Here is a 27,310-nt window from a genome sequence, read left to right on the forward strand (position 1 = left end):
CTAAAGTCTGCAAAAAGAGGCCTCTGCATGTAGGAGGCCCAATCGATTAACTACACGATCAATTGGCTGCATGTGCACTAACCAATTCTCGTGATCGATCTGATACAGTTCAGCAGGCGGTTTGGAGTCTAGATGTGGTCACATTTGTTACACTCAACTTGCAATGGAACTTCTGTAAGGATGTAAAAATGTTCTTGGTCATGAGGTACCTTGGACTGAATGCTTTTGTCCTGTCTCTATCTTGCGCTAATACCCATTTTATTTCGTTTATTAATTTGCATACATGCAAGTTATTTTATGTTAATTTAAGTTTGTGTCAACCTGTCTTTGTCCTGTTCTTGTAATGTACTGTGTTCCTGCAGCAGAAAGTTAATTTTCCTGGCATTTACACCCAGTGTATGTATACACCATAATGCAGCAGTTAGTGTGAAGCTTTACAGCGCCACTGATCAGAGTTCAATTCTGGTTGCTGTCTGTAAAGAGTTTGAGTGTTCTCTCCGTGACTGTGTGGGTTTTTTTAGGGGCTCCAGCTCCCTCCTACATTCAAAAGCTTATGGGTTGGTGAATTGTGGGCATGCTGTGCCGGTACCAGAATCTTGGCGACACTTGTGGTCTGCCCCCAGCACACTCTCCAACTGTGTTTGTCGTTGATGCAAACAACGGATTTTATTGTACGTTGTCATGTACAAGTGACAAGTAAAGCTAATCTTAAAATCTTAAAACCTATGACAACAGTAAACTTGATAAAAGGTAAATTGCCAAGAGGGAGAATAAAAGGCAAAGGTTATAGTGAAAGGGTTAGGTGAAGGTAGTGTAAGAAGGTAGTGTAAGACTAGCTTGCATCACTTGGGCCAAATGACCTATTTATGTGTTATAGATTTATAATAAATTTTAAAAAATCCTGTTTTTCTCTACCCCAGTGTTTATGGCTGAGAGGGAGGGCGGGCATCTGAACTGCTTATTGCCCAGTGGCCATTTAATAAGGAGAGGATACTGATTTACTTGTAAGGTGCCAGTGTTGAGAGACTTCATCTATGTGGGGATAATTGAGATATTGGTATTGTTCAGGGCACATTGACGCAGGTGCTTGGCATCATGAATGCTTGCAGGGGCTGAGGTGGTTGTATCTAGAATAGGTGAACAGAGAAGACATTTTCTACAGTGACGAGATGTGATTTAGAATTCATTGTATAGAGGAAGATTAAAGGTTAGCTTTATTTGTCACATGTACATCAAAACATGCAGGGAAATGCCTCATCCATGTCAACGGCCAACACAGTCTGGGGACAGGCTGCCAGTGTCGCCATGCATCTGGCACCAACGTAGCACGCCACAACCCTGCAATGTGGGAGGAAACCAGAGCACCCGGAGTGAACCCTCACAGTCATGTGGAGAACGTACAGTTTTCTTACGGATAGCGGCAGGAATTGAACCCTGATTGTACAGTCTCCTTACGGATAGCGGCAGGAATTGAACCCTGATTGTACAGTCTCCTTACGGATAGCAGCAGGAATTGAACCCTGATTGTACAGTCTCCTTACGGATAGCAGCAGGAATTGAACCCTGATTGTACAGTCTCCTTACGGATAGCAGCAGGAATTGAACCCTGATTGCTGGCGCTGTAAACCATTGCGCTAACCATTATGCTGCCATTCTATTATAACTTTTGAAAGGAAATAGCATAAGTATTTGAAAGAGGGTAAAATCTACAAGGAAAAGCAAGAATGTTCTAACATTATCCAGGAACTAATACAAAACAACTGGTCTCATGGAAGACTCCTGTGAAGTATTTATTGTATATAGGCCCAATCTGTCCACCAGTTTCCTTTCATGCTTTGATTGATGCCTCTTTGTGGTATTGTGGCTGAGATTAGAAATTCAGTGGATGAGGGTTATGATCGAATCTCAATGCAGCCATTTTACTGAATTTCTCTTTTTTTTTCTCATTGCATATTCTTCCTGTCTTTTGGAGTCTGTGTGAGGTTAAGGAAACATGGCCAGTGCGAAAGTAGGAATCAGTCAGTTGGGTGTTGGTTAACATGAAAATAATATTAACCAGTCTTTTACAGCAGGTTATCCTGTCATATTTAACCTGATGTTTGGAGCTGGCTAACACTTAAGAGTGACGTGTTGTTTTTCCAGGTGACGACGTTCCCATTCCTGGGCCGTATTCCCGGTGTAAAAACGGTAATCCGGGATTCCTCGTTTCAGTCTCGCCAGATGGGTCGGAGAGAGAACAAAGTGATTAACACTGAGGGAAGGGTACAGTTTGATCTCTTGCAGGTAGGTAAAGCTGTGAAATGAGTAGTTACCCAGTTTTAGTGATAATGGAAGTTTGCTTTGGAAGTCCAGAAGGTTTATTGGCTAAGCTGAGTCAGCGAATATCTGTGAATCCACTGGCTAAAGCAATTCCTCCTCATCGCTGTTCTAAAGGGATGACCTTGTGTTCTGTGGTTGTGCTTTTTTGTTCTCTTTAACATTACAGTGTCTTATTCTGACTTTTCTCTCTGCTGGGGGGAATGTATCTGTGCTTGATGCATCTCCACCATGAGGCCTTCCATTGTTCCAATTACCTTTTGTCTGTAAAGCTTTGATTCCATCAAGTGAACACTATTTGCAAACTTCACTGTCAGCAAGTCTGACATCGTTTGTTTGGCTGTCTGAAAGATAATTTCTCATTCCATTGGAACTGGACTTCCTCTAAATCTTACTTTGGCGCAGGTTATTTCTCCCCAAGATATTCCCCAGACTCTCTCGTGGTGGAGGAGGCAGAGTCATTAGGGGCATTTAATAAACTCTTAGGCACACAAAGGGTAGAAAAATGAAGGGTACGGGGTGGGAATTGTTCGATTGATCTTGGAGTAGGTAAAAGATAGGCACACTGTGGGCCAAAGGCCCTGTACTGTGCTGTAATGTTCTATTTTAGAAGATGTATTTTAATTGCTTCTAAAGGTTGCCTCACTAATAACATGTTCTCACACGAGCTGACTCATTCCACAGAACCAAACCCGGTAATGCTGCCTTCCTTATTGGGTCAGCAATGTACTCAAACAAGATCTTCTGAATACCCTTCAGAAATTCCTCCCCACCTTCACCCCTTTTGTTATTACTAACCAGGTCTCTGTTTCGATATTTGAAGTTTCATATCAAAATTCAAAGTAAATTTATTATCAAAGTCCTTGCCAATTAGTGTCCCTGGTCTTCTATTGCTGTAGCTCATCCACTCCAAGGTTCAATGTGTGTGCGTTCAGAGATGCTCTTCTGCACACCACTGTTGTAACGTGTGGTTATTTGAGTTTCTGTCGCCTTCCTCTGTTCTCCTCTGACCTCTCTCATTAACAAGGTGTTTTCGCCCTTAGAGCTACCACTCGCTGGATTTTATTTTTGTTTTTTGCACCATGAGAGACTGTAATGTGAGAGAGTTTCCGAAATGCTCAATCCAACCCATCTGGCGCCGACAATCGTTCCACGGTCCGAGAATTTTAGGTCACGTTTCTGCCTCATTCTGATGTTTGGTCTGAACCTTTTGACCATATCTGCATGTTGTTATGCTGCCACATGATTGGTTGACCAGGTATTTGCATTACCAAGCGGGTGTACTGGTATACCTAATAATGTGGCCACTCTCACGTATGTTGAGATTAATTTTTTTTGCAGGAATTTACAGGGAAAAAGAAGTACAATAAAACTTTACAAAAAAACTATGCGTAGACAAAGACTGCCAAACAGTCAGTGTGTGAAAGACAAACTGCAAGTGAAAAATAATACTGAGAATGCAAGTTGTAAAGAGTCCTTGAAAGTATGTCTATAGATCATTGAATCAGTTCAGAGAGCAGTGATGAATGAACTTATCCACGTGAGTTCCGGAACCTGGTGGTTGTTGAGTTGTTCCTGAATCTGGTGGTGTGGTGCCTCCCTCCTGATGGTAGTAGTGAGACGAGGGCATGGTTTTGGATGGTAGGGGTCCTTGATGCTGCTCTCTTGTGAGTGTCCCATGTAAATGTACTTAACGGTGGGGAGAGCTCTGGTCTTTGTCCCTAGTTTAGACCCACTCTGGGTCGTGCAGAGATGGATAAAGCTGAGCATACTTACATTTTCTCTAGATGTGCTGCTCAATGTCTTTCTGTTCTTCCCCAGCTTGTAGAGTGGGGTCCCAGTGACATGATCACCCTTCTGTTTTTTTATTAAATCTAAGCATCTCAATTCTGTCCCTGACTGTTCCAAGGTGGTTTCTCTCCCAAACTCGGCTGTATTGTTCTTTATTAACACTGTCCATCAATCTTTTTTTTCCTTTCTTACCTGTCCTAGGAGCATTTAGAATCCATACTTTTTTGGTGTACCCGAATGCCTGCTAATGATATTACAATTTAGTCCTATGCAATTGGTGGCCCCTGAAGCTCGCATCTTTGTTTCATACTTCCCTTAGATTAACAGTGTGTATAAAACCCCATCTTCCACCTCTCACCTCCCCCTTTCACCACCCATCTTCTACATCTTCCACCTCTCATCTCCCTGCCATTTCACTTCTCACCTGCCAGGTTGCAATCCTTCTCTTCCCTCACCTTATTCTGGCTTCTACCTGCTTTCTTGACAGTCCTGTTGAAAGGTCCTGGTCCGAAACAATGACCGTTTATTCCTCTCCTTGGATGCTGCCTGATCTGCTGAGTTCCTCTTGCACTTTGTGTGCATATCATTTTAGACCTTGTACTCTCTCTCAGTCTGGTCCTGCCTTAAGTCAGTCTGTTTCCTTCTAATCTCTCCCAATCTTTGCACCTTTTTTTTTCTGTGTGCTGTTATCTATGTGTGCCCAATATCTTGACAACTAAGTTAAAGATCTCTTCACACTACGAAAAACCTGATGAGGAAATTTCGTTTTGTTTAATGATGTCTAACCTGATACAGCTCCCTCAAGAATGGTTTCCAATGCCTCATTAATTGCAGGCCCTCCTCTGTACACCATCTATCTGACCAGACAGTGGCATGCAAAAGTTTGGGCACCCCTCATCAAAATTTCTGTTACTGTGAATAGCTAAGCGAGTAAAAGATGATCTGATTTCCAAAAGGCATAAAGTTAAAGATGACAGATTTCTTTAATATATAAGCAAGTTTACTTTTTTATTTCCATCTTTTACAATTTCAAAATAACAAAAAAGGAAAAGGGCCTGAAGCAAAAGTTTGGGCACCCTGCATGGTCAGTACTTAGTGACACCCCCTTTGGCAAGTATCACAGCTTGAAAACACTTTCTGTAGCCAGCTAAGAGCATTTCAATTGTTTGGGGGATTTTTGCCCATTCTTCCTTGTAAAAGGCTTCTAGTTCTGTGAGATCCTTGGGCTGTCTTGCATGCACTGCTGTTTTGAGGTCTATCCACAGATTTTCAATGATGTTTAGGTCAAAAGACTGTGAGGACCATGGCAAAATCTTTAGCTTGCACCTCTTGAGGTAGTTCATTGTGGATTTTGAGGTGTGTTTAGGATCATTTTCCTGTTGTAGAAGCCATCCTCTTTTTATCTTCAGCTTTTTTACAGCCGGTGTGTTGTTTGCTTCCAGAATTTGCAGGTATTTAATTGAGTTCATTCTTCCCTCTACCAGTGAAATGTTCCCCGTGCCACTGGCTGCAACGCAAGCCCAAAGCATGATCGATCCACCCTCGTGCTTAACAGTTGGAGAGATGTTCTTTTAATGAAATTCCGCACCCTTTTTCCTCCAAATTTCCCTTTGCTCATTGCGGCCAAAATGTTCTGTTTTATCTTCATCAGTCCACAGGACTTGTTTCCAAAATGCATCAGGCTTGTTTAGATGTTTCTTTGTAAACCTAGGACACTGAATTTTGTGGTGAGGACGCAGGAGAGGTCTTCTTCTGATGACTCCTCCATGAAAGTCATATTTGTGCAAGTGTCACTGCACTGTAGAACAGTGCACCACCACTCCACTCCAGAGTCTGCTAAATCTTCCTGAAGGTCTTTTGCAGTCAAACGGGGATTTTGATTTGCCTTTCTAGCAATCCTACAAGCAGTTCTCTTGGAAAGTTTTCTTGGTCTTCTAGACCTCACATTACGAACTGAGGAAACAGCTACCTGAAAACACTTTGTTATCTCCTTATAGCCTTCTCCTGCTTTGTGGGCATCATTTATTTTAATTTTCAGAGCGCTAGGCAGCTGCTTGGAGGAGCCCATGGCTGCTGATTGTTGGGACAAGGTTTGAGGAATCAGGGTATTTATAAAGTTTTGAAATTTGCATCACCTGGCCTTTCCTAATGATGACTGTGAACAAGCCATAGCCCTAACAAGCTAATTAAGGTCTGAGACCTTGGTAAAAGTTATCTGAGAGCTCAAATCTCTTGGGGTGCCCAGACTTTTGCATGGTGCTCCTTTCCTTTTTTTTTCCCACTCTAAAATTGTACAAAACAAAAATAATACACTAATCTTAAAATGTTGAAAAGAATGTTTCATCTTTAACTTTATGACTTTTGGAGATCAGTTCATCTTCTACTCAACTAATCACAGTAATAGAATTTTGACTGGGGTGCTCAAACTTTTGCATGCCATTGTACCTATCAGTGTTAACTTCCTATTTCTACACCTATTAATGTGCTAATCTAGATATTACTGTCTTTAAGGTTCCACTTGATCTTTCCCCTTAACTTAAAATCAGGAACCCATCCCTTTTCCTATATGTGTACCCTTTATTACTACTGTCTGGGAGGAGGTATGAGATCTGGAAAGCCCACACTTAATAGTTTAGAAACAGCTTCTTCCCCTCTGCTATCTGATTTCGGAATGATCCATGAACACTACCCCGTTAGTCCTTGTTTTTTTGCACTATTTGTTTTCTGATTTGTGGTAATTTTAGACCATAAGGCTGCAGTAGAATGAAGACATTTGGCTAGTTTGAGTCTGCTGTGCCATTTGATCATGGCTGATTTATTATCCCTCTCAGTCCTGTTCTGCCATCTTCCCATAATCTTTGACGCCCTTACTAATCAAGAACTCATCAACCTCTGCTTTAAATATAACCCGTGACTGTGGCAATGAATTCCACAGATTCACTACTCTCTGGCGAAGAAATTCCTCTATATGTCTATTATAAAGGGACGTTCTTCTGTTCTGAGGCTGTATCCTCTGGTCCTATACTCCCCCACTATAGGAAGCTTCCTGTCCACATCCACTCTATCTAAGCCTTTTTGATGTCTTTGTGCTGTACCACTGCTACAAAACAACAAATTTCACATTGTACAGGTCAATGAAAGTCTTGATGAAGGGTCACGGCCCAAAATGCTGACTGTTTATTCCTCTCCATAGATGCTGCCTGTTCTTCCAGCACTGTGTGTGTGTCTGTGTGTTGTTTCCACAAAATTTCCATCGTCTGTCAAATAAGACCTGATTGTGATGTTGTTGGTAGCAATATGCATCATGAACTCTGGCTGTTCATGGAGTGGAGAGATATAGATCATGAACAGGCAGAGGGGACTAACTTAAGTTCGTTCGATGTCCGTAAGGAGTTGTTCATTCTCCTTGTGATTGTGTGTTTCCTCGGAGTGCTCCAGTTCCCTCCAATGTTCCAGAGACATACGGGTTAGGATTAGTAAGTGTGGGTGTGCTATGTTGGTGCCAGAAGTGAGGCAACTCTTGTGGGATGTTCCCAGCACATCCTCAGACTGTGTAGCTCAACGTATTTCACTGTATGTTTCAATGTACGTGTGACAAATAAATCGAATCTTTACTTATTATTTGCCTTTTTTGTTTTTTCAGTTGTCTCTTGCGCATTGTCTGTCTTGGTTAGCTTTTCATTGATTGTATTCTATTGCTTTGTCCTACTGTGAATGCCTGCAAGAAAATGAATCTTGGGGTAATATATGGTGACATATATGTACTTTGATAATAAATTTTCTTTGACTTGTCATATTTTAATGTCTTAAACTCCAGACTCATCCCATTCAATCTGCATGTACCCCGACCCTTAGATCTAGACCAATCGTTGGCGCTACTTACAAAAATCAAACATTGATCAGTTCAGGGCATGGTTCTATACAGATGATGTTTAGCATTCTTGCTTTTAAATTACAACATATTTACAATACTCAAGTTTATGTGAGCCCTTATCATTCTTTTACACTATGTTGCAAATACTTAACATTTCATCACTCCCTGTTTCTCACTGACAGCGTCAGTGAGGTTAATAACTGTGGATAACGGAGCACCAATGAGCTTATCAAAGATAAGTAAATAATACTGAGATGAGTTGTAGAGTCCTTGAAAGAGAGTCCATACGTTGTGGAATCAGTTCAGTGTGGAGGTGAGTGAAGTTATCCACGCTGGTTCAGGAGCCTGATGGTAATAACTGCTCCTGAACCTGATGATGTGGGACCCAAGTCTCCTGATGACAGCAGCGAGAAGAGACCGTGACCTGGCTTTTGACTTTGACTTGAAATTAAGAGGACACCCTCCCTTGTGTCCTCTTCGACTTAGGTGGCTGAGGGGAAACCCAGTCCAGGTGCTTAAATATTCCAGAGTTTTCAATTTCACTGGGCAGTTTGGAGCAAAGGGGCAAAATTGTGAGGTTCGGTATACAGGAGAATCTGCAACTTGACTTGCTGAGTTCCTCCAGTATTGTGTGTGTGTGGATTTCCAGCATCTGCAGAATCTCTTGTGTTCAGAGTCTGCAGGTGCTGGAAATTTGGAGCCACACACAGAAAATGCTGGAGGAACTCGGGTCAGGCAGCATCAATGGAGGGCAATAAAGAGTTGACGTTTTACATCGTCAGGACTGGAGAGAAAGGGAGAAGAAGCCAGAATAAGAAAATTGGGGGGTGGGGAGGGAGAGGGCATAAGGAGTACAAGATGACAGGTGAAATAAGGTGGAGGTGGGGGAATGAATAAGAAGTTGGGAGGTGATAGGTGGAAAAGGTAAACGGTTGAAGAAGGAGGAATCTGATAGGAGAGAACATCATTGGGAGAAAGGGCACCAGAGAGAGGTGATGGGCAGCTGAGGAGAAAAGAAGGGGTGAGAGGAGAACCAGAATGGAAATAGAAAAAAAAGAGGTGGGGGAGTGGGGAGAAGTTAACAGAAATTAAAGAAATCTGTGTTAATGGCATCAGGTTGGAGGCTCCCCAGGCGGAACACGAGAAGTTGCTCCTCCTACCTGAGAGTTGCCTTGTTGAGTTACTGGTAATTTGATTAGTAATTGACCATTTAGCAGTGAAAGCCAAAGGCTCATTCCACACACTGCATGTTTGAAGTAGTTTCATGGGCTCATTATCTATCCAATGTTGCAGCCTAGTGCAGGAATTGTACGTGTAAACCCACAATGGCACTGCAGTGTTCAATAAGAACTGCGTGGTTGAAAGAAGCTCATTTTTGAGAGCGATGTCCATCTGCAGCTCAGGATCAGGATCTGGTTTAATATCACTGACATATGTTGTGGCACTTGTTGTTTTGCGGCAGCAGTACATTGCAATATGTTAAAATACGATAGTACTGTAAATGGACAGCAAAATATGAGGTAAATGATAATGAGTCCTCCCACCCCACCTCCAAGAAAACCCATTCTTATTGGTGCTATTATAAGGACAGCCTTACTTTAGGCAGCATGTATCCCTCAATGACCACTGCCATTAGGAATGAGCCATGATGCTGTGGGATGAGCTGACCATGGAAGTGGTGATGTGGTTTGACTGTGTCCCATTTCAGAGAAGTTCTGTTGAGCACATAGACGGAGAGCTATGGTCTGGTTCAGGGGGTTCCCAAGCTTTTTTATGCTGTGGACCAACAGGGCTCTGTGTTTAACACAATCGTTCCTACAGATCAAAAACCTCCAGAATCTGGGCCTCGACACTTCCCTCTGCAACTGGATCCTCAGCTTCCTCACCAGGAAAGTGTGGATGGGAAATAACATCTCCACCTTGTTGACAATCAAATCTGAAATTTGTTGCTTCCCCACTGGAGGACGAAGTAAATTGCCTGTCCTGGGGCTAAAATCCTATTGTATGTATGTGGGTGTGAGAGAGAAATGAGACTTGTTTACTTGTTGTGATGTTTGTGTTCAGTGTTGTTCTGCCAAGCACAGTGGGCATGCTATGTTGGTGTCTGAACGTTTGGCAACAATTGAAGGCTGCCCTTCAGCACACTAGTTGTTCATGTAAAAGACTCAATTCACTATATTTCGATGTACAAGTGATGTATAAACTTGGCTCGAATCTTCTCAGAAGGCTGTAGAGGCCAAATCATTGGGTATAGTTGAGGCAGAGAACGATAGGTTCTTGATTCCTAAGGAGGTTAAGGGTTGCAGGGTGCTGAAAAAGAAATTAATTATGATTGAATGGTGGAGCAAACTTGTTGAGCCAAATGGTCTAATTTTACTCCCAACATCTTGTGGTCTAAGCAAGAAGTCTTTTTCTAATTGACAGTTGCTAATTGACTTATTTGAGGTGTTATGTTACTTTAGGTGTTACTACGAGACTACAAACTGCGGTCCTACACTCTCAATGCTGTGAGTTTCCATTTCCTGCAGGAGCAGAAGGAAGACGTTCAACATTCGATTATCACGGACCTGCAGGTACCAAAGGGCTAGACATGCTTGATGATGAATGAGGAACAGAGGCTGCGACACCTCACTCTGTCAATTCATGACGTAGTTCCTCAGAATGAATTTTATATCTGTTGGTGGCAAGAAATTCCCCTGAATGGTTCCTCTTAACTTAGTTTCAATTGGGTAGCGTTGTCTTTCAATGAACAGTTGTCCGACATTTGCTCAAGATGTTTCTACGCCCTTCATGAGTGGTCCACTTTAAAAACAAGTTCACATAGTGGTTGATTGGGGGTGAGGAGGCTGGGAGAAGGTTGAGAGCAGGAAATCCAGGGTATAACTTCCACATTGAACGGAGGAGTGCGGTAGAACAGACACATCCAGAAATTATGAGTCTATCATAAAATTGAGTCAAATTTGTTTTGAGCTACAGTTTAATTATTTCCTGACTTAAAATTGTGAATTTTGTAAAATTTTGTAGAAGTTTCTTTTGACCTGCGCACTGCAGGCATCAGCTGGTTTAATTTGGTTTGTTGCCTGCACCTTTCCTTTACCCCTTGTTCATCTCCCCACCCTCATTCCGTCTGCTTTAGAATGGTAACGAGCAGACACGAAGGCGGCTGGCTGTTTACTGCCTGAAGGATGCCTATCTGCCCTTACGGCTGTTGGAGAAGTTGATGTGCGTCATTAACTACATGGAGATGGCAAGAGTAACAGGAGTCCCTCTCTCTTACCTCCTCTCACGAGGGCAGCAAATCAAAGTAGTTTCTCAATTGCTCCGACAGGTAAGACTCCCAAATATGAGGAAATCTGCAGATGCTGGAAATTCAGGCAACACAAACAAAATGCTGGTGGAACCCTTCTCAGCCCGAAACGTCGACAGCGCTTCTCCCTATAGAAGCTGCCTGACCTGCTGCGTTCCACCAGCATCTTGTGTGTGTTGCAAGACTCCCAAATGATGCTTTTAAATTAAGCATTAGTTTAACTGTGATTATTAAAATAATAAGGATTCTCGATATAATGAGAATTTCTCCTGTATTAACTCCATGGTCAATTTGTATAACAGATTGGGTATGAACGATTTAACCTTGGTTATTAATTTAGAGAAAGACGAGCATACATTTTTATAACATCCAGTTTAAAACCTAAATTTGAACTGTATAGGTGAATTAGCAATATTATTTTCTCAGGAAATTGCACTTGGAGAAAGATTTAAGACAAAGGAAGATTAACTTTATTTGTCAAATGTATATCAAAGCATTGACACAAACAATGCATTCCATTGTATGTTTCAATGGTCGACACAGTCTTGAGGGTGTTCTGATGGTTTGGAAAAGTTTCCCAATCCTCTAACTTCCCACTATTTTTTACTCATATTATATGCCCTCTTTTTGCTTTTATGTTGGCTTTGCCTTCCCTTGTCAACCATGGTTGTGTCATCCTGCCTTAGAATACTACTACATCTTCGGGCTGTATCTATCCTGTACCTTCCGAATTGCTCCCAGAAATTCCAGCCATTGTTGTTCTGTAGTCATTTGTGTTTGTCCCCTTCCAATGAACTTTGACCAGCTCTCCTCTAATTCCCATTACTCTGTAATACTGATACGTCTGATTTTTCTCTCAAATTTCATTATATTATGGTCACTGTCTCCTAAGAGTTCCTTTACCTTAAGCTCTCTGATCAATTCCAGATCATTGCAGAACACCCAATTCAGAATAGCTGATCCCCTAGAGGGCTCAACCACGAGCTGCTCTAAAAAGCCAGCTTGTAGGCATTCCACACCAATCTGATTTTCCTGATCTACCTGTATATTTAAATCCCTATGACTTTCGTAACAGCGCCCTTTTGCCTTTCCTACCTCCTGTTGTAATTTGTAGCCACATCTTTGCTACTGTTTGGAGGCTAGTATATAACTCCCGTTAGGGTCTTTTTTTTCACCTTTGCAGATTCTTAACTCTACCTGCAAGGATTCTACACTTTCCGATCACGTCACCTCTTTCTAAGGATACAATTTTATTTTTTGTTTCCAAGTTCATTTTATTATCAAAGTAGGTATAAATTGTACAGCTTTGAGTTTCTTCTACTTTACAGGCAGCTACTAAACAAGACACCTGAAAGAATCCAATTAAAAAAAAAAGACCAATGTGCAGAGAGAGAGAAAAGCAAATCAAATCATGCGAACAATAAAGCAAGCATCAGGATTCAAAAGGGAATTGAGTCCATAAACCCAAAACTGAGAGCAGCCAGAGTGGGCCCATAGTCTCAGTCTTAGTCCATCACACAGGGGCAGATCACTGCGAAGCTCACAGTCACTGAACCCACAGCGGTTGGGGCACAACACAGCCTCAGCGCTGAGGAATGCGGAGTAAAATGTCCTGGAGCAGAACTGGTTGGACCGTCACCTCTGGTCTTGACACCTTGCTTTTTCATCTGGCCCGTTGTTTAAATTTTCCAAGCACTGGGTCACCCTCTGAACTCAAGCCCCGGCCTTGCTGCCTCAAACACTGGCTCGTACTCGACCTTTCCAAATCAGAGCGGTGCTTGGACGGGTCAAACTTTGCTCCAGGTTTGCATTGCTTCAGAGTACATGAATATCTTTGCACTCTTCTGCTGTATTGCACTCATCACTGTTCTTATTATTACTGCGTAATGTTTACCCTGTGAGCTTCAGGCAAAGCACCCTGACTGATGGCACTGAGCTGGTCTGAATCCACACCTCTAGAATTGGCAAGCTGAATCCTCATAAGGTCAGAGGTAGCAGAGATAGGGAGGGGCATAGCCATTGAGACTGGTGATCAAGTTCAGGTTTAATGATCATTCAAGGTAGAGCGTTCCTGTGAAACCGTTTGTAAGTTGAAAGCAAAGTTAAAGCAAAGAAGCAATTACCATTAATTTAAATGGGAGAAAATCTTTTGAGTGTTCCCGGACCCAAAAGATAACCTACCAAATCATACCAAATAACACACAAAACCTAAAATAACTCAAAAATATAGTAAAAGCAGGAATGATATGATAAATATACAGCCTGTATAAAGTAGAAATATTGTACGTACGGTGTAGTTTCACTTATCAGAATCCGGAAGGCAGCGAGCCAAAATCGATTTGGAGAAAAAAGATCGACATTTACACGCCTATGCACGTACACACATGCGCACACAACTGCCCGCACAAGGCTTCACGGTCATGGTAGTCTTTCTTGGGTAAACACACGTATAAAGTGGGCCTCTTTTTTTTTGTAAAAGCGAAAATCCTCTTTGGTTAGCGAAAACAGGTACTAATGTAGGTCTTTCATAACAGCGAGCTGTCGTAAAGCGAACGTTCGAGAAACGTTCGAAAACTGTACAGCCAAATGAAACACTGTTCCACTGGAGGCAAGCTACAATACACTTCCAATGGTCACATACATCACATGGCTATTATAACACATAATTATGAGAGTAGCAAAACATAGTTACAAAAAATATAGCCCAGGTCCTTGAGTGTCACAGCCTGTAGACTGATGGTGCATGGAAGCTGTCCTGGAGCCACGTTTCTGCAAGAACCATCCGCAGTGGTTTTCATTTCGTGCGAGTTCAGCTCCAAACAAACGCCGACCGGCTTGACTTACACCACGTGAACACTGGAGGGCAGCACTGACGGGAGGGGCCAGCCCTCAACCCAGGTCGGAATGCAGTGGCACACAGCCAGCTCCAGTGGCTCCTACCCCAGCGGCCGCAGCAGGCAAGCCGGAGGCTTGAGGGCCTTGTCTGCGCAACAGTGGGGGCATTGGAGCTCCCCCACCGCCAGTCTTGCCATTGAACAAGCAAATCTGACTCACTGTATTCTGCATTCCCAGTGTCCCAATAGGGGCTTGCAATTACAATAAAAATGTCCAACAAGACAATCACCTACATCATTTGTTACTGACCAGGGGCTTGGGGAAGGGCAGCAAGTGGAGTGCGGCCAAATAATCAACGCAGTGCAAATTAGGATAAGGTTCACAGATCATTTCAAGAACTCAACGTTGCAATCAGGGATGGAAAACCATTCAAACTATGGCATCATGGTAGTTTAACAGTTAGCAGTAACACTTTACAGCACCAGCAACCCAGGTTCAATTCCCCACAGTCCTGTAAAGAGGTTGCATGTTCTCCCTGTGACCGCGTAGGTTTCCACCTTTGGAATGTAGGAGGAAACTGGTTTCCTTCTGTAGAATCCGTGCCACCAATTTACCCCTGTTCGCCTAGGGTGAACCACTGTCGCTGCGCCATAGTGTGATGCCCCCCCAGTACACGCTCGCAACACAAATATCAGACAATACACCAAAGGTGAGTAAATAATTACAACTTTATAGTTATTTCTTAGTGATGGGTTAGTAGAAACAGATAACCTAAAGGTACCAAATCAGTAAGTTTATCAGTTTATGCACATAATATTTTAATACGCCTCCGGTTCCATCCACAACGACCTTCCGAGCCTTTGGCCACCGTCCGAACCGCCGAATTCCAGCATCCACCACCCTGGAACCGCTGTCTGTTCCTCACATGTTCGCCCTCCATGCTCGCCTCCTGAAAAAGACCACAAACTCCTCAGCTCACAGATACAAGATAGCATAACGATTCTCCATTGGTTAGTTCCCCTGTTATCTTCAGTTATGACCCAAACATTCCAGATACAGAAACCCATTACAGCATTAAGTAACATTACAGAGAAGCCATTTCATTATAACAATACAGAGAAGCCATTTTGTTAGCCTGAATAGTTAACACCACAGTTACTTGTACTGAGACCCCTACTCTTTTAAATTCAAATTTGTTAACTCTGAGGGTTACAGTTAGTAAATTGTGAGCGTGCTAGGTTGATGCCAGAGGCATGGCGACACTGGCATAGTTTTGGAGGACTAGAATGTTGCAGATGGCACTCTACTCTTCAAGAAGGGAGGTAGGTGCAAGAAAGGAAATTATAGGTCAATTAGTCTGACCTTGGTGATTGGGAAGATGTTGGAGTTGATTGTTAAAGATGTGGTTTCAGGGTACTTGGAGGGACATGATAAAATAGGCCAAAGTCAACATGATTTCCTCAAGGGAAAATCTTGCCTGAGAAAAATCTATTGGAATTTTTGAAGAAATAATTAGCAGGATAGAAAAAGGATCGGCTGATGTTGTGTACTTGGACTTTCGGAGGGCCTTTGATAAGGGGCTACACATGAGGCTGCTTAATAAAGAACCCATGGAATTATGGGAAAGATACTAGCATGGATAGATCATTGGCTAATTGGCAGGAGGCAAGGAGTAGGAATAAAGGGGGCCTTTTCTGATTGGCTGCCAGTGACTATTGATGTTCCACAGGGGTCTGTGTTGGGACCACTTCTTTTCATGATAGACATTAATAATTTGGATGACGGAATTGTTGGCTTTGTGGCCAAGCTTGCAGAAGATACAAGGGTAGGTTGATGAGCATGTGTTTTTGAGGAAGCGGGGAGGCTGCAGAAACACTTAGATTAGGAGTTAGACGGCAAAGAAGTGGCAGATGGAATACACTGTTGGGAAGTGTATGCTCATGCACTTTCGTAGAAATAAAAGCATAGACTATTTTGTAAATGGGAAGAAATTTTAAAAATCTGGTATGCAAAGTGAGTTGGGAGTCCTTGTACAGGGTTCCCTAAAGGTTAATTTGCAAGTTGAGTTTGTGGTGAGGAAGGCAAGTGCATTCATTTTGAGAGGACTAAAATATAAAAGCAAGGATGTAAATGTTGAAGCTTTATAAGGCCTTGCAGTATTGTGAGCAGGTTTTAGCCCCTTATAAAAACATAAGATACTGGAGCGATTTGGCTCATCGAGTTTGCTCTGCCATTTCATCATGGCTGATCCAGTTTTCCTCTCAGCCCCAATCTCCTGCCTTCTCCCCAGATCCCTTCATGCCCCGACCAATCAAGAATCTATCAACCTCTGCCTTAAATATACTTAAAGACTTGGCCTCTAAAACTGCCTGTGGCAAAGAATTCCACATATTCACCATTCTCTTATCAAGGCCTTTCACCATTCAATAGGTTTCAATGAGCTCACCCCTCATTCTTCTGAATTCTAGTGAATACAGGCTGAGAACCATCAAACGCTCTTCATATGACAAGCTGTACAATCTTGGAATGATTTTGATGAACCTCCTTTGAACCCCCTCCAGTTTCAGTACATCCCTTCTAAGATAAGGGGTCCAAAACTTATAACAATGCTCCAACTGAGGCTTCACCGGTGCTTTATAACGCCTCAACATCACATCCTTTCTTCTATCTGAGAAAGGATGTGTTGACATTGGAGAGGGTTCAGAGGAGGTTCATGAAAATGATTCTGGAAATGAAAGGATTACCATATGAGGACCAATTGAGGCTCTAGGCCTGTACTCATTGGAATGAGGAGGATCTCACTGAAAGCTATTGAAAGTTGAAAGACCTAAATAGAGTGGATGTGGAGAGGATGTTTACTATGGTGGGAGAGTCTAGGGTCAGAGGGCACTGCTTCAGAATAGAGGGTTGTCTGTTTAGAATGGAGATGAGAAGGAATTTCTTTAGCCAGAGAGTGGTGAATCTGTGGAATTCATTGCCACAGGCAGCTGTGGAGGTCAAGTCATTGGGTATACTTAAGGCAGAGGTTGATTGATTCTTGTTTAGTCAAGGCATGAAGAGTTATGGGGAGAAGGCAGGAGATTGGAGCCGAGAGGGAAATATCTCAGTCAAGTTGAAAAGGTGAAGCAGACTCAGTGGGCTAAATGGCTTAATTCTGCTGCTATATCTTATGGTTTTATAAGAGGCTCAAAACTGCTCACAATACTGCAAGGCCTCACCAATATCTTATAAAGTCTTATGGTCTTAATAGAAAGTGTTGAAGTGACAACACCAGCATTTGAAATGGAAGTAGAATTAAGAGTCCACAAATGTGGCAGCACCACAGATGTTTAAAAAGTTTGATAGTTCTGAGAAGAAACTTTTTTTTAAAGTTTGGTAATCTGGGCTTCAAGCTTCTTTTCTCAGAAGTGTAGGATCCTGTTGTGCTTGTGATTCAAGGGTTCTTCAGAAGTCAAGAATGAGGCATAAAACTTGTTGCTTAGGGTTGTTTTATTAAATATTACAAGAATGAAGAATGAATAGAGCTGAGAAAACAAAGAAAGGGAAAACACAGTCATGGTTGTCTCACTTTCAGACTAGAGATAACTAAAATCCCAGTGATAATATTTAACCTGTAAAATAACTAGGTTCAAGTTGTGACACCTGCTACTGAAAACTAAGAAGTTTCTCCGAAAATGTAGAAGCAACTGTATCTTAATTACTGAAAAATTCACTGAACTATTACATATATTGATGATTATATAAAAATGCAAGCAAGCATAGGAAGGTTAATTTGCGAGAAAATGATCAACTCTACACCCTAATCCAACAGAAGATAGAAAAGGGAATGACCAGGGTGGCAGGCATCCTTGATGATACCCTTAGTCTTCCTGAGGCACCACAGCATGTTCGTCATTTCATGTTGAATTTCTGCACCATTACCAGCCATGTACTGTGTTGCTGAGGCCTTAATCTCTGGAGCTTTTTTCCCTCTTTATTTCCTACATTCTATCTCTTGCTCTAAAAAGCCTACACTTTTGAACAAACATTTTGTTATCTTCCATGGTGTTTCCTTTAGTGATGCTGTCAGTTTATTTAGTAACAGTTGTTAACCTTCTGGTAACGTTTTCCTTGGTAAAGTATGTACATGACATTTGTTAAAGGTGAAGTAAGAAAGATGATGAACTTTGTGCTCTTTATACAGGATGCTCTACTGTATAGTGCAAAGGCAATGTATTCTCCGAAGCTCTACTCTTGTTGTTATTTTGTTATATCAAATAAAACAACAATTGTTGTTTTAAAAATATAATTTGCATGGTAGTTCTGGAGTTGGTGACATAGACTGGGATGCTGCATTAATCATCTGTGTTGCTAGGCGATGAAGCATGACCTGGTGATGCCTGTGGTGAAAACAGAAGGTGGAGAGGACTACACCGGTGCTACTGTGATCGAACCAGTTAAAGGGTAAGGCTGACTGATTTAACACTCCCTCCACTCTGACTCCGAGTTGAAGTTAAAGACATTATGCAGCTGTGTACTTGTACTCAAAATTACGATGCTATTCCCCCTTCAGCCTTTGCACTCACAATCTTCAGCCTCTATGATCTATACTTGGCCTCATTGCCACTCCTTGGTCTAACTTTATTGCCACTGTCTTCATTAAGAAATTGGAAACTTATTTTAATGATTATTTACAGTTTGTTTACACAAAGTGCTCACTCATTTGCTCTTTAATCATTCGACTGTGGTGACAGAATGTTTTTATTTCCCTCAGGGCTGAGAATTCCAAGTAAAACGTGACTAGGCAAATATGTTTTCTGTGTAAACACCGCCTAGTAAATTTTATTGCTCCATTCATTCGACATAAAGAGAGAAAAATGTTATGTTAAGTAGACATTCAATTTCACAGCTACCTAGTCACTAATTAATATTGATGGATAATCTTTGCTTTTAAATTTTATTCTTGGAATAGGTTTTGGAGACTTCAATTCCGATCTGAAACAGCAGATGGAAATGATGGTCAGGATAATTGACTCCCCCCCACCCCCCATTCAGTTAATGTACCCTGCTGTATCAGAATTAGGTTTGTTCTCATTGACAACACATTGTGATTTTCTTTTGTGCGCAGCAGTACAGTGCGATACATAATTAAAAAAAACTTTACTATACTGCAATAAATCAGAATCGGGCTTATCACCGGCATGTGTCATGAAATTTGTTAACTTAGCAGCAGCCGTTCAATGCAATGCATGATAATATAGAAAGAAAGAAAAATAACAGTGAGCATATATCTATATTAAATTAAAAAAATTGCAAATACAGAAGGTACATATTTTTTTAAAGTGAAGTAGTGGTCATGGGTTCAGTGTCCATTTAGGAATCATGGCAGGGGGGAAGAAGCTGTTCCTGAATCGTTGAGTGTGTGCCTTCAGGCTTCTGTACCTCCTTCCTGACGGTAACAATGAGAAGAGGGCATGGCCTGGATGATGGGTTCTTAACAGTGGACGTTGCCTTTCTGAGAGCTCACTCCTTGAAGTTAACAAATTTCATGACCTGTGCCGGTAATGTGAAACCCGTTTCTGGTTCTGATACTGACGATGAGTAGGGAGATGGGATTAGTTTGTATTGGCATTTTGGTCGACACAGGCATAATGAGCTGAAGGGTTTTCTCCTATGCGGTATGGTTCAGTGTTCAGAATGTCTTGCTGCCATTTAGTGTTACCTAGAACTTCAATACCACAGATGCATCTTTGTTAATTCCTTGGCTGTTTGTGTAAGTCATTGTTTGCTAAACTCAGAGCTATCCCTTTACCACAACTGTTAAACTCACTTGGTGCTTGTCACAAGGAGTCATGAAAATTCGGTGCTTGCAACACAGTCAAAGTAAGGCAAGTGCTCACATAATGTTGGGTATTGTGTTAAGGGTGCTGAAATTTAAAACAGAATGTTCAGCATCATTTGCATGGAACCATGTCCTGATTTTTATCTTGATACTGTGTTCAGTCTTTGCTGTCACATTTTGGATTGGTCTGGAAGCGAGGGGTGGAATGTCATCATTGTCATCATGTGCTGTGTCATATGATGTAGGCGATCATAGTGATCATGATAGTTCTTGGCAGATTTTTTTTTAAACAGAAGTGGTTTGCCATTGCCGCCTTCTGGGCAGTGTCTTTACAAGATGGGTAACGCCAGTCATTATCAATACTCTTCAGAGATTGTCTGCCTGGCGTCGGTGGTTGCATAACCAGGACTTGTGATTTGCACTGGCTTCTTATACAACCATCCACCACCTGCTCCTATGGCTTCACATGACCTGATCAGGGGGCTAAGCAGGTGCTGTACCTTGTCCAAGAGTGACCTGCAGGCTAGTGGAGGGAAGGAGCATCTGACACCTCATTCAGTAGAGACATCCCTCCACCTCGCCACTCGGTGGGGATATATACAGATTGAATGGAATGAGTTGGAGAATGAATCTCCAAAAACGGAATTATAGACCAGTTAGCCTGACATCAGTGGTGGGGAAGATACAGGAGTCAATTATAAAAGATGAAATAGCGGCACATTTGGATAGCAGTAACAGGATCGGTCCGAGTCAGCATGGATTTACGAAGGGAAAATCATGCTTAACTAATCTTCTGAAATTTTTTGAAGGTGTAACTATGAAAATGGATAAGGGAGAGCCAGTGGATGTAGTGTACCTGGACTTTCTGAAAGCCTTGGTCCCACATAAGAGATTAGTGGGAAAAATTAGAGCACCTGGTATTGGGTGTAGGGTACTGACATGGACAGAAAATTGGTTGGCAGACAGGAAACAAAGAGTAGGGATTAACGGGTCCTTTTTAGAATGGCAGGCAATGACTAGTGGGGTACCACAAGGCTCGGTGCTGGGACTGCACTATTTACAATATAAATTAATGATTTAGATGAAGGGATTAAAAGTAACATTAGCAAATTTGCAAATGACACAAAGCAGGGTGGCAATGTGAAATGTGAGGAGGATGTTATGAGAATGCAGGGTGACTTGGACAGGTTGGGTGAGTGGGCAGGTGCATGGCAGATGCAGTTTAATGTGGAAAAATGTGAGGTTAACCACTTTGGTGGCAAGAACAGGAAGGCAGATTACTATCTGAATGGTGTCAAGTTAGTAAAAGGGCAAGTACAACGAGATCTAGGTGTCCTTGTTCATCAGTCACTGAAAGTAAGTATGCAGGTACAGCAGGCAGTGAAGAAAGCTAATGGTATGTTGGCCTTCATAACAAGGGGAGTTGAGTATAGGAGCAAAGAGGTCCTTCTGTAGTTGTACAGGGCCCTGGTGAGACCACACCTGGATTATTGTGTTCAGTGTTGATCTCCAAATTTGAGGAAGGACATTCTTGCTTTTGAGGGAGTGCAGCGGAGATTCACAAGGTTGATTCCCGGGATGGCGGGACTGTCATATGCTGAAAGATTGGAGCGACTGGGCTTGTATACACTGGAATTTAGAAGGATGAGAGGGCATCTGATTGGAACATATAAAATTATTAAGGGATTAGACACGCTAGAGGCAGGAAACATGTTCCTGATGTTGGGGGAGTCCAGAACCAGAGGCCACAGTTTAAGAATAAAGGGTAGGCCATTTAGAAGGGAGTTGAGGAAAAACTTTTTCAGCCAGAGAGTTGTGGATCTATGAAATGCTCTGCCTCAGAAGGCAGTGGAGGCCAATTCTCTGGATGCTTTCAAGAAAGAGTTAGATAGCGGAATCAAAGGATATGGAAAGAAGGCAGGAACGGGGTACTGATTGTGGATGATCAACCATGATCACATTGAATGGTAGTGCTGGCTCAAAGGGCCAAATGGCCTACTCCTGCACCTATTGTCTATTGTTTCTTTTCTGTGTAGCCTTATGTATAGCGGTCATAAGTTGGTTTATTATTGTCTGATACCAAGGGACAGTAAAATTTTGTTTTGCATGCCATCCATACCGATCATTCCATGACAACAGTATGGTGAAATATACGTGGAAAAACAGGAACAGAATGCGGAATAACATGTTACAGTTACAGAGAAAGTGCAGTGATGAGGTAAACGATTGTAACAGTGAGGCACATTGTGTGGTTAATAGTCCATCTTAGTGAACTAGGGGACTGTACAGTAGTCTTATGAACAGACCCCTAGTTCAATAAGATGGACTGTTAACCTCACCATCTGCAGTATAAATGCTATCCTTGAGTCTGGTGACATGTGCTTTTGTACCTTCTGCCCCGTGGGAGGGAGGTGAAGAGGAATAGTGGGTTAAATGGGGTTTTTCATTACGTTGGCCGCTTTGCACTGGGTGTGTGATGTATAGACAGAATTCATTGGTGGAGGGGTTGATTTTCATGATGTCCTGGTCTGTGTCTGTAACTCTGCAGTTTCTTGAGATCTTGGGCAGAACGGATGTCATACCAAGCCGTGGTGATCCAGGTAGGATGCTTTCTGTGGTGCATCAATAAAATACTGGTGAGGGTCAAACGGGGCATGTCAAATTTTTTAGCTGTTGAAGTCAAGGCACCGTTGAGCTTTCTTGATCATGGCATCTGTGTGAATGGACCAGGACTAGATATTAGTGATGTTTACTCCTGGAAACTTGTAACTCTCAACCCTCTTGACCTCCAAACCGTTGATGTGAATAGGAATGGAATGCAGAACAACATTTTTCTCCCCCGAAGTCTTTAATTTGATGTTTTTATTAAAGTATTGAAATTTAAAACTAGATTAAGTTTTGTTTAATTTTGCTTTTCTCCTACAGTTATTATGATGTTCCCATAGCTACGCTGGATTTTTCCTCCCTGTACCCATCCATAATGATGGCACATAACCTATGTTACACCACTTTACTGAAGCCTGGTGCTGTGGAGAAATACAAGTGAGTATGGAAGAAATATAATATTACATAATGTAAAAATAACATTAGATACAAAATGCAAGCTGCACCAAAGACGGCAATTTGCAGGTGATGATTGGGTTGATTTGTAGACTTGGCTTGGCCAGAGATAAATCTCTGATGAGCTGTTCACCTGTCCCCGTTATGGGTGATTCTTCCCTGTCATATCTGAGAGCGCTGACTCCAGAGCCCCACTCAAACACCCATTCTTCATTCTCCTAATCGATTTTTGGTGCCTTGACTGACAAGCCTAGTCAGGGCTCATCAACTTTACTTGCCATGTACAAGGTTCAAGTTTACTTGTCATATATACATTGAAATGTGCAGTGAAGTGTGTTGTTTGTGTTAACAAGTGATTTTGATTGAGGAGCGAGATGTTGTCGCACAGGAGGATGTGCTGGTGGGGTGGACTACGGACGTCACTGCACTTTCTGGGCGCCAACTTAGCGTGCCCACAATGCTCAGCAGAATAACTCAGAACATCACAGGCAAAAAAACGAATCCTGTTTGTCCCTCCCACCCAAACACGTACACAGTCATTTAACCCCAGGACGAGCCATCTTCTTTAGTCTCCATCCTCCAGCGGACTCTAAACTCTGGCCTCCAGACATTAGGCTTCATCTTCCCCAGAGGTTTGCAGATTCTTCTCTGGCCAGCTGGACTTGACTTCCGGACTTCCGAAGCACGTTTCCATAATCACCAGTACTGGGTAACTACTCATTTAGCAGCTATAAATACCTGCGGAAGATCAAACAGTACTCTTCCACCATTGTTGTCTTCTCTGTCACCTGTCTGAGGTTGAAATGAGGAAAACCAGAATTTGCATGTACTAGGAATTTGCTGTGGTTTGTTGGTCAGAACGTGATATACAACACATAAAAACAATATTCAACAATGATAAAGAATTACACAAAAAATAAAGTCAGAAATACAGATATGCAATAAAATGTGCATAAATACAAACATGTGTTTATAATGTAAAAGTGGTTGCAAGTGTACTGTGGTGCTCACAAACCAAAATAAGCCATCAATCAACAACCTGGTGGTTTATCTTTACTCTCCTTAATCCAAAATTACTTCATTTAGTTAACGAGACCCTTCACCTTTCTTGAAATCAGCTAATTTGACAAGGAAAAGATCTAAAGAGATTTTTGAGCTTTTTTTTCAGCTGCAAGTCAAGTTCAAGTTTATTCTCATCTGATTGTACCTGCATAGAACCAAACAAAACAATGTTCCTCTGGACCACTGTGCAGCCACAAGATATATATCACATAGAGCAAAATATTACCACAATAAAATATAATTAATAATAAAGTTAATAATATATAATTCAAAGTGTATGTAGTGCACGGCACAGGTGAACAGTTTGCTGTCCTGGTGATGAGACCTTGGTAGTGGCGGGGTATTCATTAGTCTCAGCCTGAGGGACAAGTGATTTTAATTGCAGAGCGTCATGTTGTCGTATAGGAGGATGTGCTGTGCAGTCCTAGTCATGGTGCTCCTGTGCCACCGGATGGTAGTGGGTCAGAGAGATTGTGCGACGGATGGTAGGGATCTTCAACAATCCTTTGGGCCCTTTGTATACAATGCTCCTGGTGAATGTCGCAAATAGGGAGGAGGAAGACCCCTGAGATTCCCTCAGTGTTTTTACTATCCTCTGTAGGGCTTTTGCAGTCCGTTGCCTGACGGTTTCCATATCACACAGTGATGCAGCCAGACAGGACTCTCTTGATGGTGCTCATGTAGAAAGCTGTTAGACTGGGGGCAGGGAGCCTTGTACACGTTAATCTCCTCAAAGTGTAGAGACTGCTGTGCCTTCTTAACTAATGAGGAGATGTTGTGATCCAGGTTTGATCGTCCATAATATGCACAGCAAGAGAATTTTTGCTCTTTATTCTCTCCAGGGCAGAGCCATTGATGTCTTCCTGAAGACCACAACCATCTCTTTTGTCTTGTCCACGTTGAGATTCTGGTTGTAGTTTGACAAGCCTCTCTACCTCCTCTCTGTCGACTCACCGTTGTTGCTGTTGAGGCAACTATGTCTCATCAGCGAACTTGATGTGGTTTGAGCTGAATCTGGCAGAGCAGTCATGTGGCAGCAGCGTGCACAGCAGCAGGCTGACTACGCAGCCCTGGGGGTGGGGGTGGGAAGGGGGCACCAGTGATCAGAGTGATGGAGCTTGAGTTGCTGCTGCCAAATCGGACTGAATGACGTCTTTCTGTCAAGACGTCCAAGATCCTGCTACAGAGAGGGTGTTGAGTCCCTACAAGGCAAGCTTAACCACCAGCCTCAGAGGGATGATTGTGTTAAGTTGATGAACATCCTGGTGTATCAGACATCGTTTTCTAGGTGAGACAGGGCAGAATGTCTCTCGGCTATGACGACATTGGTGGACCAGTCGGAGCAGCAGGAGATCTGGAAAGGTGGCTGGAGGGTGGGAATTTATACGATCTATTGTCAGCCACTCAAAATACTACGGTGCCTAGTAGAAGTATTCAGCCCCCAACCCTTTGTTCAAATGAATCAGTATTATAACCAGGGATTTTGATTAATATGACTGGAGAATTTTTATTTGAGAATCACATGCTCTTAATAATATTTAAAAAAAAAAGAAACCAGGGAAAATTGAAAAAGCATGGAAAACTAAATGTTCAAAAACTGAAATATTAGCATTTCACAAGTAGTCATCCCCTTTTGCTCAGTACTTAGTTGAATCACCTTGCACAGCTATTACAGCCAATTGTCTTTTTAGTTAAGTCTCTATTAGCTTTGTTTAATGTAATGGAGAAAATTTGCCCATTCCTCATTGCAAAATTGTTCAAGCTATGACTGGTTCGCCGGGGAGTGGCAGTAGACAGCAATCTTGAGGCCATGCCAGAGATGTTTGACTGGGTTAAGGGCGGGACTCTCAAGGACATCAATTTTCTTCATTTGAAGCCACTCTTTGGTTGTTCTGTCTGTGTGCTTTGGGTCCTTGTCCTACTGATAGATGAACTTCCCAGTTTGTTTTCTGGCAGAGGCTAACAGGTTTTAATCCAAGATCTCCCTGTATTTAGCAGCATTCATCTTCCCATTAATCTTGACCAGATTTCCAGACCCTGCTGCTGAAAAGCATCATCATAGCATGATGCCACCTCCACCATACTTTACTGTAGGGATGGTGTTACCTGGCAGGCGCACAGTGTTAGATTTTATGCCACACATCCCACCAAGTGTTGAGGTCAAAAGGTTCTAGTTTAGTCTCATCCAACCACAAAACCTTCTTCCACATCTTTACAGTATCTCCTAAGTGATGAGTTTCAAAGTCTTTACAGGCAAGGATATGCTCTTCTTTAAGGTAGGGCTTCTTCCTTGCAACTCTCCCATAAATTCCATTTTTGTGCAAGGTCTTGGAGATTGTGGAGCCACAAACTTCATCTTCATTTGCAGCCATTGACTTCTGCAGCTCACTCAGAGTGACTGTTGCTGTTGCATCTCGTACAAGAGTCATTCTTCTGTGGTGACTTAAGTTCAGAGGGGGCGCCCTGATCTAGGCAGTGTGGCTGTGGTTTCATGTTTCCTACTTTTTCATGATGGATTGCACTGAACTGTGAGGTATGTTCAGTGTCTTTAAGATGGTCTTATACCCATCTCTAGATTTGTGCCTCTATTATAATTTCCCTGACTTGCCTTGAATGCTCTTTTATCTTCATAGTGGTTTGACCTGTTGAAAATCTACCGTACTGTTGGACCTTACCGGGGGGTGGGGGGGTGGTATTTATTCAGGTAATACTCCAATTTTCTACATCAATAAATTTGGGTGAGTTGATAAGGTAATATACACCCGAGGAAAGTTAACATAGTACATACAAAGGGGCTGAATGCTTTTTCAAACTCAATTTTCATTTTTAACTTTTAGTAAATTGTTCACAGGTTTTGGATTTAAAGCAACGCACAAAGTTTGCAGATAGGCTCAAAAAACCCTATTTCAGTATATTTTAAATTTAGAAAATGTGACAGTAAAATGTAAAAATAGTTGTGGGGGTTGAATGCTTTTCCAAAGCACCGTATATGATTATCGAGGTCAGCACAACTGGGCAGTTATTGTTTATGCTGGTTATTGTACCTCTGTTGGGGCACTGATATTGGTTGCCTTGAAGCTTGTAGGGGCAGTGGATTATTGCTAAGAGATGTTAAAGGTGTCCATTAAGACTTCTGTTAGCTGGGCCGCACAATTCCTCAGCACCCGACCAGGTATGTGTCCGGCCCTGCAGTGTTTGTATGGAACACCCTCAGCCATTGGGGAGCTATATAGTAAATTTATTT

The 27,310-nt window shown here is 42.2% G+C and overlaps 1 protein-coding gene across 3 annotated transcripts in view; it reads left to right on the forward strand.

The window, feature by feature from the left end:
• The window catches only part of pold1 (polymerase (DNA directed), delta 1, catalytic subunit), a 247,573-nt gene that overhangs the window by 51,748 nt on the left and 168,515 nt on the right, over positions 1 to 27,310 (forward strand). For all 3 annotated transcript variants that reach the window (XM_059953951.1, XM_059953950.1, XM_059953952.1), the window contains exons 11-15: positions 2,143 to 2,283; positions 10,444 to 10,554; positions 11,118 to 11,309; positions 18,478 to 18,566; positions 22,870 to 22,986. In XM_059953951.1, coding sequence (XP_059809934.1) covers positions 2,143 to 2,283; positions 10,444 to 10,554; positions 11,118 to 11,309; positions 18,478 to 18,566; positions 22,870 to 22,986 — 650 coding nt within the window. The remainder of the gene's footprint in view (positions 1 to 2,142; positions 2,284 to 10,443; positions 10,555 to 11,117; positions 11,310 to 18,477; positions 18,567 to 22,869; positions 22,987 to 27,310) is intronic.

Source organism: Hypanus sabinus, chromosome 29 (genome assembly GCF_030144855.1).
Source record: "Hypanus sabinus isolate sHypSab1 chromosome 29, sHypSab1.hap1, whole genome shotgun sequence".
Taxonomy (NCBI): domain Eukaryota; kingdom Metazoa; phylum Chordata; class Chondrichthyes; order Myliobatiformes; family Dasyatidae; genus Hypanus; species Hypanus sabinus.